Consider the following 15038-nt stretch of genomic DNA (forward strand, 5'->3'; position numbering starts at 1 on the left):
TGGGGCATGTCCCTACTATACAGTGACAAGAAGCTGTTTACAGGGCACTCATCACAGAGGCTTGGTCACAGCAGGCAGCATTAAAGAGGCAATGCCTCAAAACTTTCCTTTGTAGCTACAAAAGGAGCAGCCTTCACACACCAGCATTCAGACGAAGCCCAGTGACCATGAGAGCACATCTTCACCCAGAACATTGCAAGCCCCAAATAAAGCTCTGACAGCTGGGTTATAGGACCCTGAAGATATCTTTGTCATAGAAATGCTGGTGGGAGCCTAACTACAATGCTAGCCCTACCTGCTGCTCTGCTAGGCAAGCTATTTAAGTCCTCTCAATAATATTTTGTTGTAATGGGAACAGTTCAAGCTGCAGTAGCAGGTTTGTGACACAGAAAACGAGCAGTTGATCATATTCCTTACAGTGCACTCATTTGAACAGGGCTTCTGCTGCTGCTCCAGCCAGGAGGTGCTCTTATCTCTAGAGAGCACAGTTGTCTTTTTTCTGCCATTTCCAGGTAGTTATGATGTTCAGATTCAGCTTAGAGAAGCTTCACTCAGTCTGAACTAAGCCTATCTTTTGCACATCTCATTTATTTGAGGAAACTGAAGAGTTCCTATTGAATGCTGGGCACATGGCTGCACCCAAGTAACTCTTTTCTGATGGGTAATAAAGATCTGCAACATTTCCCCTGCCAAGAAACCTGGGCAAGCTAAACATTAACTATGTATTTCTACAGAAGTCATCAAAGAAAGTATTAAAGCAGTATGAGTAGGACTCACCTAGAGAAGCAGTTCTGCCAGCCCTGCCATCAGCAGCAACATGCCTACTTTCCTTGGGTTTCCCTGTCTCTCATGCCTGTTTCATCCATTCAGATTACAAGCCCTCCTCAGGAGGCTCCATGCAGTTCCCAGTCCAAGTTCATGTCCAGCTTGCCTGTCAGCTTGCTCCTGAGAGCAGCTTCAGGATAGATGGACTCTGTAAGTAAATGTTTTCACAGCAACATTCATCCCCTTCCATCAACAAAAGGAGTGCTCTTCTTCGCTCTATCTCATCTTGGAGTCCCTGCCACACAGGAGCAGGAATTTAAATGCAGCTGGATATTGGTTTCTACTAAGTGCAAGATCTATATTAAGTCCCTAATGTGGGGCAAGTGAAGGGAAAACTGCTTAAGCAGGTCCAGAGAACCTCCTCTATGGAGACAGGCTGAGAGAGTTGGGGTTGTTCAGTCTGGTGAAGAGAAGGCTCTAGGGAGACCTTACAGCAGCCTTCCAGTACCTGAAGGGGGCTGCTAGAAAGCTGAAGGGAGACGTTTTACAAAGGCTTGTAGTGATAGGACAAGAGGAAATTGATTGAAGCTGGAAGAAGGGAGATTTAGACTGAAGATTAGGAAGAAATTCTTTACAGTGAGGGTGGTGAGACACTGGAACAGGTTGCCCAGGGAGGTTGTGGTTGCCTCCTCCCTGGAGGTGTTCAAGGCCAGGTTGGCAACCTGGGCCCATGGCAGGGGGTTGGAACTAGATGATCTTTAAGGCCCATTCCAACCCAAACCATTCTATGAATCTATGAAGAGAAAGCAAGCAACTAGAAAAGAAATCTCTAAGTGGGTGGGACACATTTTCATTTTGTTGTCAGTTCACATTGTCATTAACAAAATGATTTTGAAAGTAATAGAAAATCAGTGTAATAAGAGTGTCCTCAGCATGGCTTTGCAATCCACTTCTGCCCCCCCTGCCCCCCCCCCAGTAAAGTACACAGATAATTACCACTGAAGATGGATTGAGCTCCAGCCCAAAGCCCAGCATGAGGCAGGGTGCTAAATAATGTATTTCCCTGGTGCTTTCTGCTGCCCATGTGATCATTTCAGACATTACATTTCTTTAGAGAACACACTCCAGTAGCTTCACAGCCAAGGCGCAGACACTTTGTGCAGGTTTCAGTGAGGCAGAGAGTGTCTGCCCCCTGAGAAGTGATCAGCAATACACAAATCTCCCTGTGTTTCAGCTGCACTCCCCCTGCTTCGCCTGGGACTTAAACTAAATCCCAAAGAGCCAGCAGAAAAGACAAGACAATAAAGCCTGACTGCCCTCTGCTTCCTTTGGCCTCTGTTTGACAGAGTTGAGTTAAGCTTGGAGCAAATCTGGATGAATACCAAAGCCATGCTTATGTCTCCAGCTTGTGAAGCAATGAGAGCAAGCGTGGGAGAGCCACAGCTGAGGTGCATGTGCCTGTGACATTTCTTTTTTTTTTCTGCTGGGCTTTCAACAGAAGTCAATTGTCCTTTGAAGCACTAAGCAACACAAAAGTGTCCTTCGTGATTACAAGCCACTAACTCAAGCTGCCTGTGGCTTCATTTCCCTTCAATTCCTTTTGTGTTTTCCCCACTGATACTTAATCATCATTTCCCTCTCCAGCCAGCAGCCAGTTTCCCTGGTGTTTGCTCACCTATGGCCCAGAGTGGTCATTCACAACTGCTGCTCGTTTCTCATTTTGTCCACAATTTTGAGGGTATCTTGTTTTTGTCAAAAGGATACACAAAAGCTGACCATAAATTGATACAGCTGATCTCTTAAATGTGGGCTTGCCCACCAACCTTTTAAGTGGTGCCGCAACCCACCTCATCCCATTTCTTTTTGTTATCTTTTTTTTTACTAGCTTGTGCCACACTATAGTTTGCTCTTTCCACTGCATTAAACACCACATCCAAGCTGCCAGAGACCAACATTTATCCTAAACCCTGCTCCAATCCTTTTGTATTGTGGAACCCTCAGGGGCCATTCCTTTTCCTTTGCTTTGCTCTGTTCATTTTGTACCCAAGCCTGACTTATATTTCTCTGTAAACGAACTGCATAAAGCCAGTTAACTGCCCTGCTTTCCTACTTCTCCTTCTGCTTCTTTCCTAGCAACTGAACTTCTCTACTCTTGAGTTTTTAAATTAACTGCCAGTTTGCTTATCCATCTGCAGTTTTATTTCCAGAGGTTAGAAATATCAAACAAGAGAATATGTTGCATTCTCACTTTAACCATTAATAGTTTATTTAAAAAGGTCTCACAGCTCCTACGTGGTGCCAGTCTGTCAGGATAGAAGAGAAAACACAACCTGGAAGGTGCTGATGTATTTTTATTAACCCATTTCATGTAAAATCTGGCTGCATTGGAATCATTCCCTGTGCAAGTTCTTCTCTGTCCCTGGTTTCTGCCTTTCACCGCAATTCCTCCCAGGCAGAAGCCTCATCATTGCATAAGAATCAACATTGCTTCCAGGGCTTTATTTTGCCCTCACTGCCAGTGAAACCAGGTTTGAGCTGCACAGGGGTTTCAGGACCCTGAGAGCTGTCCCCAAGCATTTTGATCTCCAGTCTGCATGTCTTCCTTACAATTATGACAGTTTCAGTGAAGAACTTTGTGCCTTTGCATATTTGTAAATTATTTACCACCTTCCAGAGGTCCTGCAGATTCACAAACACTTCATAAATAAAATAGCATCAGAATGGAGAGATTCTGGGTTGTGTACTCGTTGGTAATGCACAAACCACCCCTAATGACAGGGCTTGTATTTTGCCACAGTACACTAAGTCTTGCTTGCTAGCACACAGCAGTTTCAGAAAGATAAAACCTATTTTGGGTCACACAGATATTTTCTTTTGCTGCCATGCTGGCTTTTTCCAATGTGTGCTTTTGCTTTAGGTTAACAAATGCACTGCTAGATTCACATGCTTGCCTACACTAACAGCACTGCAGGGGATGCCTTTTTTCCACAAGAGCTCTCTATCAAAAACCTCTTTTAAAAAGATTACTGCTAGCAGATGCCAAATATTTCACTTCAGTGTCCATCTGGATTAAAAAAAAAAAAAAAACACAGCCAAAAAAAAAACACAGAAAACATACAACTCCTAACCTCCATAAGAGTTACTCTGAACAGCAATCTTTCAATCAAGAAACTACTCCAGAGTGTGAAGCCTTCTTCAATGTCACCTTTCTTTTCTCCTTCCCCATGACCTAGGTCAGGGCAACTCTTAATATCAATCCAGGCTGGGGGATGATGATATTGAGAGCAGCCCTACAGAAAAGGATTTGGGGGTGCTGCTGGATGAGAACTTGGGCACGAGCCAACGACGTGCACTTGCAGCCCAGAAGGCCTGGGCTGCATCAAAAGCATGTGGCCAGCAGATGTGAGAAGGGATTCTGCCCCTCTGCTCTGGTGAGATCTCACCTGGAGTACTTCGTCCAGCTCTGAGGCCCTCAATACAAGAGAGACATGGACCTGATGGAGAGCATCCAAAGGAGGCAATGAACATCTGCTATGAGGACAGGATGAAAGAATTGGGGCTGTCCAGCCTGGAGAAGAGAAGGCTCCAGGGAGACCTTATAGCTACATTTCAGTATCTGAAGGGGACCTTCAGGAAGGCTGTTTAGAAGGGCTTATGGTGATAGGACAAGGGGCAATGGTTTGAAACTGGAGCAGGGTAGATTTAGGTTGGACATCAGGAGGACGTTCTTCACAATAAGAGTGGTGAAACACTGGAACAGGTTGTCCAGAGATATGGTTGAGGGCCCATCCCTGGACACGTTCGAGATCAGCCCTGATGTGTCCCTGGGCAGCCTGCCCTAGTTGGATGTGTCCCTGCTGACTGCTGGGGCTTTGGACAAGATGACCTTTAAGGGCTTTTTCTGTGAATCTGTGAAAAATACCTAAGGCACATAAGTGAGGCTCTGACCCTTAGCTGAGTTCTGTCTGTACAGGGTGAGGGATCTCCACTGAGCAATCATCTTTCAAGCATGGTCTTCTCCCTGACACCACAGATAGATACCTGTTCCTAAGATGAAGACTATGTTTTAGGGACTACAAGTGGACCTGATCACGCAAACATAGGATTTTTAGTGCTGAGTCTGCTTCCTGTGTCAAAGGGTGGACCTCAAACATATCATAGTGTAATATTCTGACATAAATAATTAGTGTTACTACTGGTGGTAGTGCTGTCATCTCTTTTTAAATGCTGTGTGTGCCATAATTCACTATTTCTTTTTGTACATTTGTGTGCATTTCTAATTCTGCATCTCCAGGGACACAGGTGTCATTATTTTTCAGTCATCCATTGGCCACCTTTCATTCCAAAAGTGCCATTGGAATTTATGATAAATTCATACAAGGACTCAGTGGAAATAAACACTGAGATTCTACTTTCACTGTCAGAAAGGTCAATGCAAAATAAATTGCATAATTATCTATAAATTAATTAAGGAGCTACAGAATCAGAGGGAAAAGAACACTGAGATCAAATTTTCCATTCTACATCCTTAAACATTAGCTCAGATAGCATCAGGAAGATTGAAATTACAGATAGTTAGGAGAAATATTATTGGCTTTTCAATAACAATCTTGGACACAGTTATTTCCTAGCACATATATGCAAAAAACCCCCAAACATATATGTATATATTTGCAGGGGGCAACAACAGCATAATTCACTATCTTCCTGTTCCCATAAACTGATTAATCAACTTTGCTCATCCTGAGGCATTTTATCTAAGCTAATTGTATAATCCAACTGGTATTTATTTCCTCACCACCTTTCCCATCCAAAAAAAAAAAAATTAAAAAAAAAGTGATGAACAGAATCCTCCAAACATCTCATTACTAATACATAAAAATTCTTGGCCAGAAAAAACAGATCTCATGACAAAAAATTGAGTGTCACAAAAAGTCCAGGCAGGTAACAGGATCCCAGGTACCACACTTAAGCATCACTTCAGGGCTGAGCTCTAAGAATCCCAGATGAAACGGCAGGAGATGGGAAGCTGAGTTGAGGTCTGTCACTTCAGCAGACTGCACCACTGGTACAGTCTTATAATGAGGTCCCTAGATTGAAGAAAATGTAAACCCACCCAAGAATAAAATTATCTGTCTCCAGCAAGGGTTTCTCACTCATTTCCCCTTCTCAGTAAATTGAGAAACACCCACAGAGGACAGGAGCTTTGCACAGCTCCATCCATAAGCAAGGCCATCCTGAACCTTGAGCTCCTAGGCAGTCACACTTCCTACTTCTGAAGACTAGGGAAAAATGTTCTTGAGAAAGTGACAGAATTCAGACTGGATACACAGGCCACAAACCACCAAAGCCTCTGCTCTGGCCCTCCTTGTTTTGTGATGTTATGAGAAAGAGAAGATACTAGCAGCAGAAATTGTGATTGGTCCCTTCCAACCCAAAGCATTCTATGATCCTATGCCATGACTCAGAACCCCAAAATGAAGCCACAGTTTCCATTTATGAAGTAACAGAGAACAAATCTTTCAAGGAGTCAAATATGCTGAGTTGTGGAAGAAATTAATCACAAGATACTGTTTACAACAGCATTTTGAGGGATTTTATGGTAGAAATATGTTAATTAAGAACAAGGTACCATAGTTTTGGCAAAAGGTAGAGGGACCTTTGAGTCATAACCACAAGCTGGTGTTTTAAGGAGCAGCTGAGAGAACTGGGGCTGTTGAGTCTGGAGGAGAGGAGGCTCAGAGGAGACCTTATTGCTCTCTACAACTCCCTGAAAGGAGGTTGCAGTAAGGTGGAGATTGGTCTCTTCTCCCTAGGATCAGGTGATAGAACAAGAGAAAATGGCCTGAAATTGTGCCAGGGAGGTTTAGGTTGGAGAATGGGGGAAAAAATTCCTTTCTGCAAGAGTGGTCAGAGATTAGAACAGGCTGCCCAGGGAGGTGGTGAAGTCACCATCCTAGAGGTGTTCAAAAAACATGTGGACCTGGTACTTGGGGATATAGTTTGATGGCCATGGTGGTGCTGGGTTGATGGTTGGATTCAATGATCTTAGAGGGCTTTTCCAACTGAAACAATTCTATGATTCTATACTTCTAACAATTTCCAGTAAACCTTTGTTTCAGCTTGCCTAGATTTAAAAAGAAGAAAAAAATAAAAAGGGTGGGGAGGAAAGAAAGAAAAAGGGAAAAGGTGATCAATAACAACAGGAAAGTTCACAGAAAAGTTTACAAGCATTACATCCACTCCAAGCTTCTTGAGTCCATCATTGCTGAACCAAAGAGAAATTAAACAGCCTAGATACTGATAGTAAAGTTGTTCCAACATGCGAGAATTTGCTCTCCAGACTTCACAGCCACCCGGGGGCAGGGAAGTGAAGAGGAATGTCTACATGCTCAGGGAGCTTCCATTTCCCTCATAAACAGGATCCGTGGGACCACTCTGCAAGCACTTGCAGGGCTAAGCCTTGCACAGGAGAAACTGTCAATGTAACGTGGTTCCTAAAAAACCCCAAACTGCTGCCAGCACATGCCTTTTAAAAGTCTCATTTCTTGCATCCTTCACCTCAGCAGCCGATGCTAGGCTTTTCCTAGAGATGAAGAGCCACTCAGGAAAGTTCACAGGCTTCAGCACCTGCTGCAGCCCTGTCTTCTCTGTCTCTAGCGCTCTGCCTTTACCATGCACAAAGAGAAACGTTTCCAAGACCCCCGGTAACAAGGAACTCTCACAGCTATGAAGTGGTTTTAGTGTTTACTTGAGCTCCAGTCCTCTCCTGGCCCCCATCCAGCCGCAGCGACTTATTCCCGCCGCACTGTTGGGATAATCCCGTGCATCTCCGCGGGTTTATTCCCAGGCAGTCCCCTCCCTTCCAGCCCAAGTGCGGGGTTGGACTCGGCTTTCAGGAGCTGTTATCCGCCTACAGCTCCTTACCCAGCCAGCGAATCCCCGCAGCAGCCCTGAGACTTCCCTTCCCTTCAGGACCGCAGAGGGAGGTCAAGGCGCGGAGCCCAGGCCCCAGGAGCTCAGCTCACCCCCCACCCGCCCCCGCCGAGTCAAGCCCCCGGAGATGCGCGGCGCCCAGCACCCCAGCGGTGTGCGGCTCCGCCGTGCGGCCTGTGCCGGCCCCGGGCCCCGCTCCCCCCCGGGCACCTCGATCCCCCTCGGGCCCCTACTCCGTCGCTCCCCGCCCCGGCTGGAGGCAGGGCAGGGGGAGCTCCGGCCGGCCCCCGCGGGGCGGAGGTCACCCGCCTCCCCCCGCCCTCCGCCCATGGGCGCCGGCCCCGTCCAGCCGCCGCCGCTCCGGCCCCGCTAGCAGAAGGAGGCGGCGGGGCGCGTCTGTCGGCGGCGGCTGCTGTGTCCGCCTCGCCGCCCGCGAGCCGCGGCGCATGGAGACAACGGCCGCGCCTGTGTGCTGGGGTAAGGCGTGATTCCCGGGGACCTGGCGCAGCGAGGGGGCGGCAGCTGGGCAGGGCTCTGCCCCGTGGGGCGGCGGCGGCCCGGGGCGGGTGTCCGCGGAAAGTTTGCGTTACTCCGGAGCGCGCTCCGGGAAAGCAGCAGCTGCAGCCGCCCCGCGGCGCGGTGCCCTCAGCGCGGTGCTCGGGAGGCCAGCAGAGAAGAGCCGCTGAGGAGGAGGTGGTTGGGGGGCAAGAGATGGGAGGGACGCGGGGGACAGCCCGCAGGCTACGTCTGGGGGTTCACTGGAGCTGGGCTGCCTTCCTGCTAATGCTGTACCCCACCCGGCTGGGGCCGGGGCTCACAGTATGTATGCAACTGCAGGAGCAAAGGAACCCATCTCCTCAGAAATCTAAACGTGTTGGTATTTAGGACATCTTTTACTCCTCTGTGCATTTTGTTGCCTGCAAGTATAAATCGTTGAAGTGCAAGTTATAAATATTAAAGCTGAAATGCATAGGGGGAGGATGTGTATCAAAATTTTGGCATAAATTTATTCCAACCCCTAATGCATGCAGGGGGCACTGAAATGAGGGAACAATTGTGTTTTACAAGCATGGGTACCTGTGTCAGAGACTGGGGAATGACTGAACAACAATAGCATATTTACATAAAGCAGTGTTGTTTGTACATGGAGTAAGGAATCTAGGAGTCATTAGGGTCCTATATAATACATTTCCTAAATTGGAGTGATTCCTGGAAGTATGAAGCAAGTACTTGTTTGGTTTGTTCACCCCCATCCAAGCTACAGCTGTGCATGCAGTGACAGTCCAAAACATGTAATCCCTGCCCCAGAGAGGGAGTGCAGGTTAACACCACAATGTGTCTTCAGCTGACAGCTGGCTGCAAAACAAAAACTGCTATTAAGGACCTTTTTTTTTTTTGTTTCCCCCCTCCCCATTTTTCCCTCCTTAGTTCTTTTCATCCATCTTCCTCTCATCTCTGGAAGCTCCCTCCCTATTGGACTAGGCAGCAATTATTCCAATCTCTGTAAGTAGTCTTTTTTTTTTTTTTAAACTGCATTAATGTCATGCCTTGCAGCCATGTACAGCTGTAGGAATATTATATTTAAAGTCCTCTAGCAGATAAACATCAATCCATTAAAAAGCTAATAGCTTCCTGACTAAGGAAACAACCAAGTTAACAGAATCAGAGTTAATCTCGTGCTCTTCATACAGACAAAAAACTCACAGGAGTGAGAGAATTGCCTGAAATAGAGAAACATAACATTTCATGTCTTCAATATTTTCTTTTTTCTTTAAAGGAAAAATAATAATAATAAAATAATCCTCCTTTTGAGCATTTTCTCCCACAACAGCAAATTAGCACATAGCTGCTAAAACTGAGTTACCAAGCTTAGCACACTGACATCAGTCAAAATTGATATAATTTTGGCACTCCCTGCTGCAATAAACGTGGCTAAAAATTACTTCCAATCATTGAAATAAAAACTCCTGACATCTGACTCCCTTTCCCTCTCCTTTTTATGACTGATTTTTATAGGTATTACATGAAGGTGTTTTTTTAAAGGAAATAAAACATTATAGGAGGCACTTCTGCTCCTGTCACTGGTCCTATTTCAGCATAAAACTACATGTATGCAGGGAATCTAAGCAGCATGTTCAATCTCTTGGATGAAGGAATGCATGCTGATAAAAGCAATTAAAACAAGCAAGATCTCTCTCAGAACAAGTGCTTCAGATCAAGAAAAATCTATTTACAACATTTCATCACAGTTTATGCCATGGGTAACAACTTCCAAGCCCGTCCTGGGTGAGAAATCATGTGATTAAACCTGACATTTAAAGAAAGAAGAGGCAAAGATTGATTTACTTTGGAGCAAACTTAAAGGAACAAAACCATCATTCACAGACAAGAAATACTCTCAAGCTTGATGTTTGCTGCCACAACCTACCAACTTGGAGAAGTTATGCAGAATGTCAGGATCAGCTTCTCTCAACGGTTTGGGGGATCTAACCTTAAGATAACCTTGGTGACTATGAGCAGAGTTGATTGATAAAGCTGAAGACAGCACAAACCCAAGTAAATGCAAAGTGAGATTTTTCAGATTGCCTGGTAATGCCTTAAGCTTTTAATGCCTTAAAAATCACATTAAAATTGGGCTCAGGAACAAGTACAAAATCAGTAGCTGCTGAAGATTGTTCACTCTCTGGCCACCTAATAGATGACCACCTGGCATCGCCACTGTAGCCAGCACACATTTAGTTTGGGCATCCATATCACAGTAATATCATTTCTTATGCATTTCTTGGCTTAAGCTCAGGTTTTTCCCTGCTGTTGCCCATTCCAGAGAGACAGCTTCTTCATGGCAAGACATCTTGGTATGGCATTCATTTCAGATTAGTGGAGTTTTGTAACAGCGCAGTTGCAGCAAGAATAGTTTGAGTGTTGCTCTAATTTCCAGATGGGTACTTACATCTCTTCCAAATTAAGTGTTCTTAAGACTATTATTGTTTTACTTTGGCCTTAACTGATTTCAGTTCAGCCAGGCCCAGCATTCTGGTCTCCTGCATGAGGGCTATGATATGTAGTGCCTAAACTGCTGGCAATTACAGGTGATATTAACACAATACAAGGTGGGCATTAGCCAATTAAAAAAAAAAATTAAAAATGCTTTTATAGAGAGCATGGAAAGAGACTACTGTCATCCTAGGTTGTAACTATGCTCTTCAGGAAGGAGACTGCCACCTGTGTTCTTGAGCTACACAGAATGTGTAGCTGATGTGTGCCAGGTACCAGAGCTGTTTACCTTCCTACTGAATTTGTAAGTGCAGAAGCTCAGGAGCAGGGCTGCAGCTCTTACTCATGCAGCTGTGCCTCATGAATATTGCTCTTATACAGGACAGAGATGTAAAGCCAAGTCCAGGCAAGTGAACACTCAGGAGTTCTGTGACTTGAGCCACACAATACCAAGGCAGGTTGACCGTTCCAGCATTTAATAGAGCTTTCTGATAGGAAATTAAATTTCCTATTAAAAATTGTTGGTTTAGCTGTTTCTTTCTAAGAGAAACACTGGGTTTTCTTTGCAAGATGTTTTTAGCTTTTTGGTCAGGTATAGATGACTGTGAAAGTGAAAAGTCAGCATTAGCTCTAGAAAATTCGTTTGCATGCATGGAGCAGGAAAAACAAAGCTATGAAGTAGGCAGATAGCATTTTAAAATCCAGTGTTAAGACTCTTGTGTTTTAACCTTTATAGATATTACAGACTTAGTGTCACTAAACAGAATTATCTCACTAAATCAAGAAGGAACAAAAGTGTTCTTACTGTGACTGCCTTCTCTTTGTACATGAAGACTACCCTAAGCCAGGCACAGGGACATACTTCCTAAGAAAGTAAGTGTGGAAGATCCTGATTCTAAAACCAGCAGGCCCTTTGGATGCTGTCCTTCAGCACTCAGCTCCTACACAGTAACAGCACAGCTGGATGCCAGCTGTGCTCTGAGACCTCAGGGTGATAATGGAAGGTTGAACAAGCTTCTGCTCATAAACAAGGAAATCTTTCTGTGCACAGCAAGAATAAAAAGCTCACTGCACTGCTACAGACTAGGGAGCCTGCAGCTCTTGTTTTTGATGGCAAATGCTGCATGTTACCCAGAATGGTCTCCAAACTCAGCCAGTTTAACACAGTTTTGTAGAGGCCAGCACTCAATGAACAGAACTCCATGTTCACACACACCTGCAGTTCAAACAGGTGAAGAAACTTGCAGAGGTTCTGTTGGCTACAGCAGATAAGAGACATTCATAAAGAGAGGAAATTGCCTGAGGCCTGTACATGACAGCTCCGCTGTGAGCTGGTGCCATGGAGAGAAGAGTGCATTATGCCAGGAAGCTGAAGAGACAGACTGACAGATGTGCACCAAGAGTTCTGCAGCAACATAGTCCCTGCTACTTGTAGGGTGCCTTGAGAAGTGTCAGTGATCAAAGCACCAACATCTACCACTCATTAGCAGTCTCTCCTCTGAGCAGGGAGTGCCAGAAGCCATGTATGCCTGTGATGCCAGGCAGTGACAGAAACACACTCCAGTTGCCCCCTCATCTCTAAGTGCACACCAAAATTTAATCCCTAGAATAATCTGCTCCTTTTCCTTCACTGACTTTTTTCCCCCCTCAAAGTGTTGATGTTTTCTGAAGGAACCCATCTCTCCCTGTAGGTTCCTTCAGAAAAGATCAACACTGAGTTTCTGCAGAAAGCATCCATGCTAGTTTTCCACCTTGCACTTCAAGCTTGAATGACTCCATCTTCACAGAAAAGGATGTTCAAATGCCACCAGACCCACACGTCAGAATTCTCCCCTACTAAGTGATACCCTGCTCAGTAACTGCCATTAATTTATTTTATGATGGCTTGAAATCATCTCAGTTACATCAAGAATGTGTTGGGGTTTTTTTTTATCTTTTCATTTATTAGACTGGAATTTGCACTAGGAAGGTATCAATTTATCTCCAAGCCTGCAATTTCTCATCCTCCTTTATGGGGATGTAGGCTGTTAACTCCAAATCATTCATTTCTACTGTAACCACTGACTTAGTGCTCTAGCTTCAGCAGCTTCCACCTCTCATTCCTGATTTATTTACTTTTTAGTGGAGAGAATGATAGATTGGAATCCATTCCTATGCAGAAATACAGATTAGAGTCCTTGCAAATAAAGAGAAATGATGCTTTAGTCTTTGAAGGGAATCTGATCAAAACTGGTACAAGTTTGATCTAAGAAACCTCTCGGAGAAGGGGAAAGATACATTTGAGGTGCTGAGTGCTGGTAACTCTTGCAGTCTGACATTCCATTACTATATAATTACTGTTATTTGAGTTAGGTGCTCAAGCACCTAAAATGCAGTAGATGCCCAGACACATCAATGCAAAGCTTCTTTCAAGGAGAGGCAGACACCTGATTATGCATTTCTGTAAAGCCTACTTAAGAGTCTCTATCTCCAGATGCTTTGAAAATTTGGCCTCAAATTCAGAGCAGACAGAAGCATTGGCATTGACAGCATTTATGCAAACAGTGATTTTTAGCTGCAAGACTTCATACATATCTTGCTAGAACTTCCTGAAATCCCTCAAATGTTGGTAAAAATGCTGACATGCTATGACATTGAGCCACCCACAGTCTCCAAGGTCCATGTGCTAAGGCAAGTTATTGGAGGACATTCCAGCCACTTCATCACTGTCTGTTGTTAATGCAAATAGTGCTTCTATGACACTTTGCTTCTTCAGCCTCCTCAGTTCTATGCTTCTTATCTTTTAATTGCTGGATTTAGTTGCATGCATGCTAATCCTTTTACTTCTAGCATTAAAAGGAAGATTTTCCTTTCAGCAATTGTTTTCTTTCTTTGTTAGAAGCAATGAATTAGAATCCTGCCTTTCTTCAGCGGAAGGCAAGCAGGCTGGTGAAGGGTCTGGAGAACAGGGCTGGTGAGGAACAGCTGGAGGTTTGGGGCAGCTTAGTCTGCAGAAGAGGAGACTGAGGGGAGACCTCATTGCTCTTTACAACTCCCTGAAAGGAGGTTGCAGTGAGGTGGGGGTTGGTCTTTTCTCTCTAGATCAGGTGACAGAAGGAGAGCAAATGGCCTGAAATTGTGCCAGGGGAGGTTTAAGTTGGAGATGAGGAAAAATGTCTTTCCTGCAAGGGTGGTCAGGGATTGGAACAGGCTGCCCAGGGAGGTGGTAGAGTCACCATCCCTGGAGGTGTTCAAGAAACCTGTGGGCCTGCACTTGGGGACATGGTTTAATGGCCATGGCGGTGTCGAATTGCTGGTTGGACTGGATGATCTTTGAGGTCTTTCCATTCCAAACAATTCTATGATTCTGTGAGTATAAAAAGTAGTGAAATGTGTGTGGGCTTGGGTTTGTGGGGTTTTTAACTTTTGGATCCTATTTGTAATTCATTTCTTATAGTTTAAGAGAAGCAGCTCTGTAAACATCTCATCTGCACAGGTTTGTAGCACCCTAGGTTTATTTTGTAGTAGCTGCAAAATTACAAAGAATCACAGAATGCCATCTTGGAAAGGACTCCAAGGATCATCTGATCCAACATTTCTAGGCAATATAAATTGTTACAGGATTCTACTTAAAATACCTAAGGCTGATGCTTTATCATGGTAGGCACTGTACAAAGTAACTGGCTTTGTCCTTCCAGATTGCAGGTGTCTGGATAACACTAAGGGTGGGGAAAAAAAAAAAGTTGGCAGAAAAACTGATTGCTTTAGATGACCTAGCAATTGAAGGAGAAACAAGGCCCTCCTGGACTAGTGGCTGTCTGGCACTGATTCTTGTTAACAAGATACTGCACTAGCTGCTTTCTCCTGTAGCATCATTTTTTTTCCCCTTCATCCTTGTCCAATCTCATACCTGTCTTTGTTTCTGGGGTTGGAGGAACAGACTTGATGCTAGACAATTTCCACCATTCCAATATTCTGCTTTTACTTTTGCATATGATTATGTAGTTGAAGTCATTGTCTTCCACTGCTTTTCAGTTCAAAACATTTTGCTCTGTCCAGGTAATTTCTTATAGTTTAAAATCTTCCTGGCTTTCCTTGAAGATAATAAAACATCACAGCAGTTTTCTAGCATTCTCATCCAGACCATAACCCAAAGTGACTGACACAGCTCAACAACAACTGGCAGAAACAGAAAGCATGGTATTGCTTTCTAGATGAGAGAGAAGAGCCATTTATCTTCCAGTGACCTTCAAAGCAGAGCCAGCAAAGCAGTGAGAAGTAAAACAGGAATTTTATGTTGCAGGAAGTGTAGCAAACATTCTTGCATCCAGAAATGGTGAAATTGTATCTAGTGACAGAGCAGG

The 15038-nt window shown here is 44.5% G+C and overlaps 1 protein-coding gene across 1 annotated transcript in view; it reads left to right on the top strand.

Moving 5' to 3' along the window:
• The window catches only part of BEAN1 (brain expressed associated with NEDD4 1), a 42263-nt gene that overhangs the window by 9430 nt on the left and 17795 nt on the right, over nucleotides 1-15038 (top strand). Inside the window, exons 2-3 of the mRNA XM_054389482.1 lie at nucleotides 7741-8578; nucleotides 9130-9204. Of these exons, the coding sequence (XP_054245457.1) occupies nucleotides 7741-8578; nucleotides 9130-9204 (913 nt within the window). The remainder of the gene's footprint in view (nucleotides 1-7740; nucleotides 8579-9129; nucleotides 9205-15038) is intronic.

Source organism: Indicator indicator, chromosome 19, assembly GCF_027791375.1.
Source record: "Indicator indicator isolate 239-I01 chromosome 19, UM_Iind_1.1, whole genome shotgun sequence".
Taxonomy (NCBI): Eukaryota; Metazoa; Chordata; class Aves; order Piciformes; family Indicatoridae; genus Indicator; species Indicator indicator.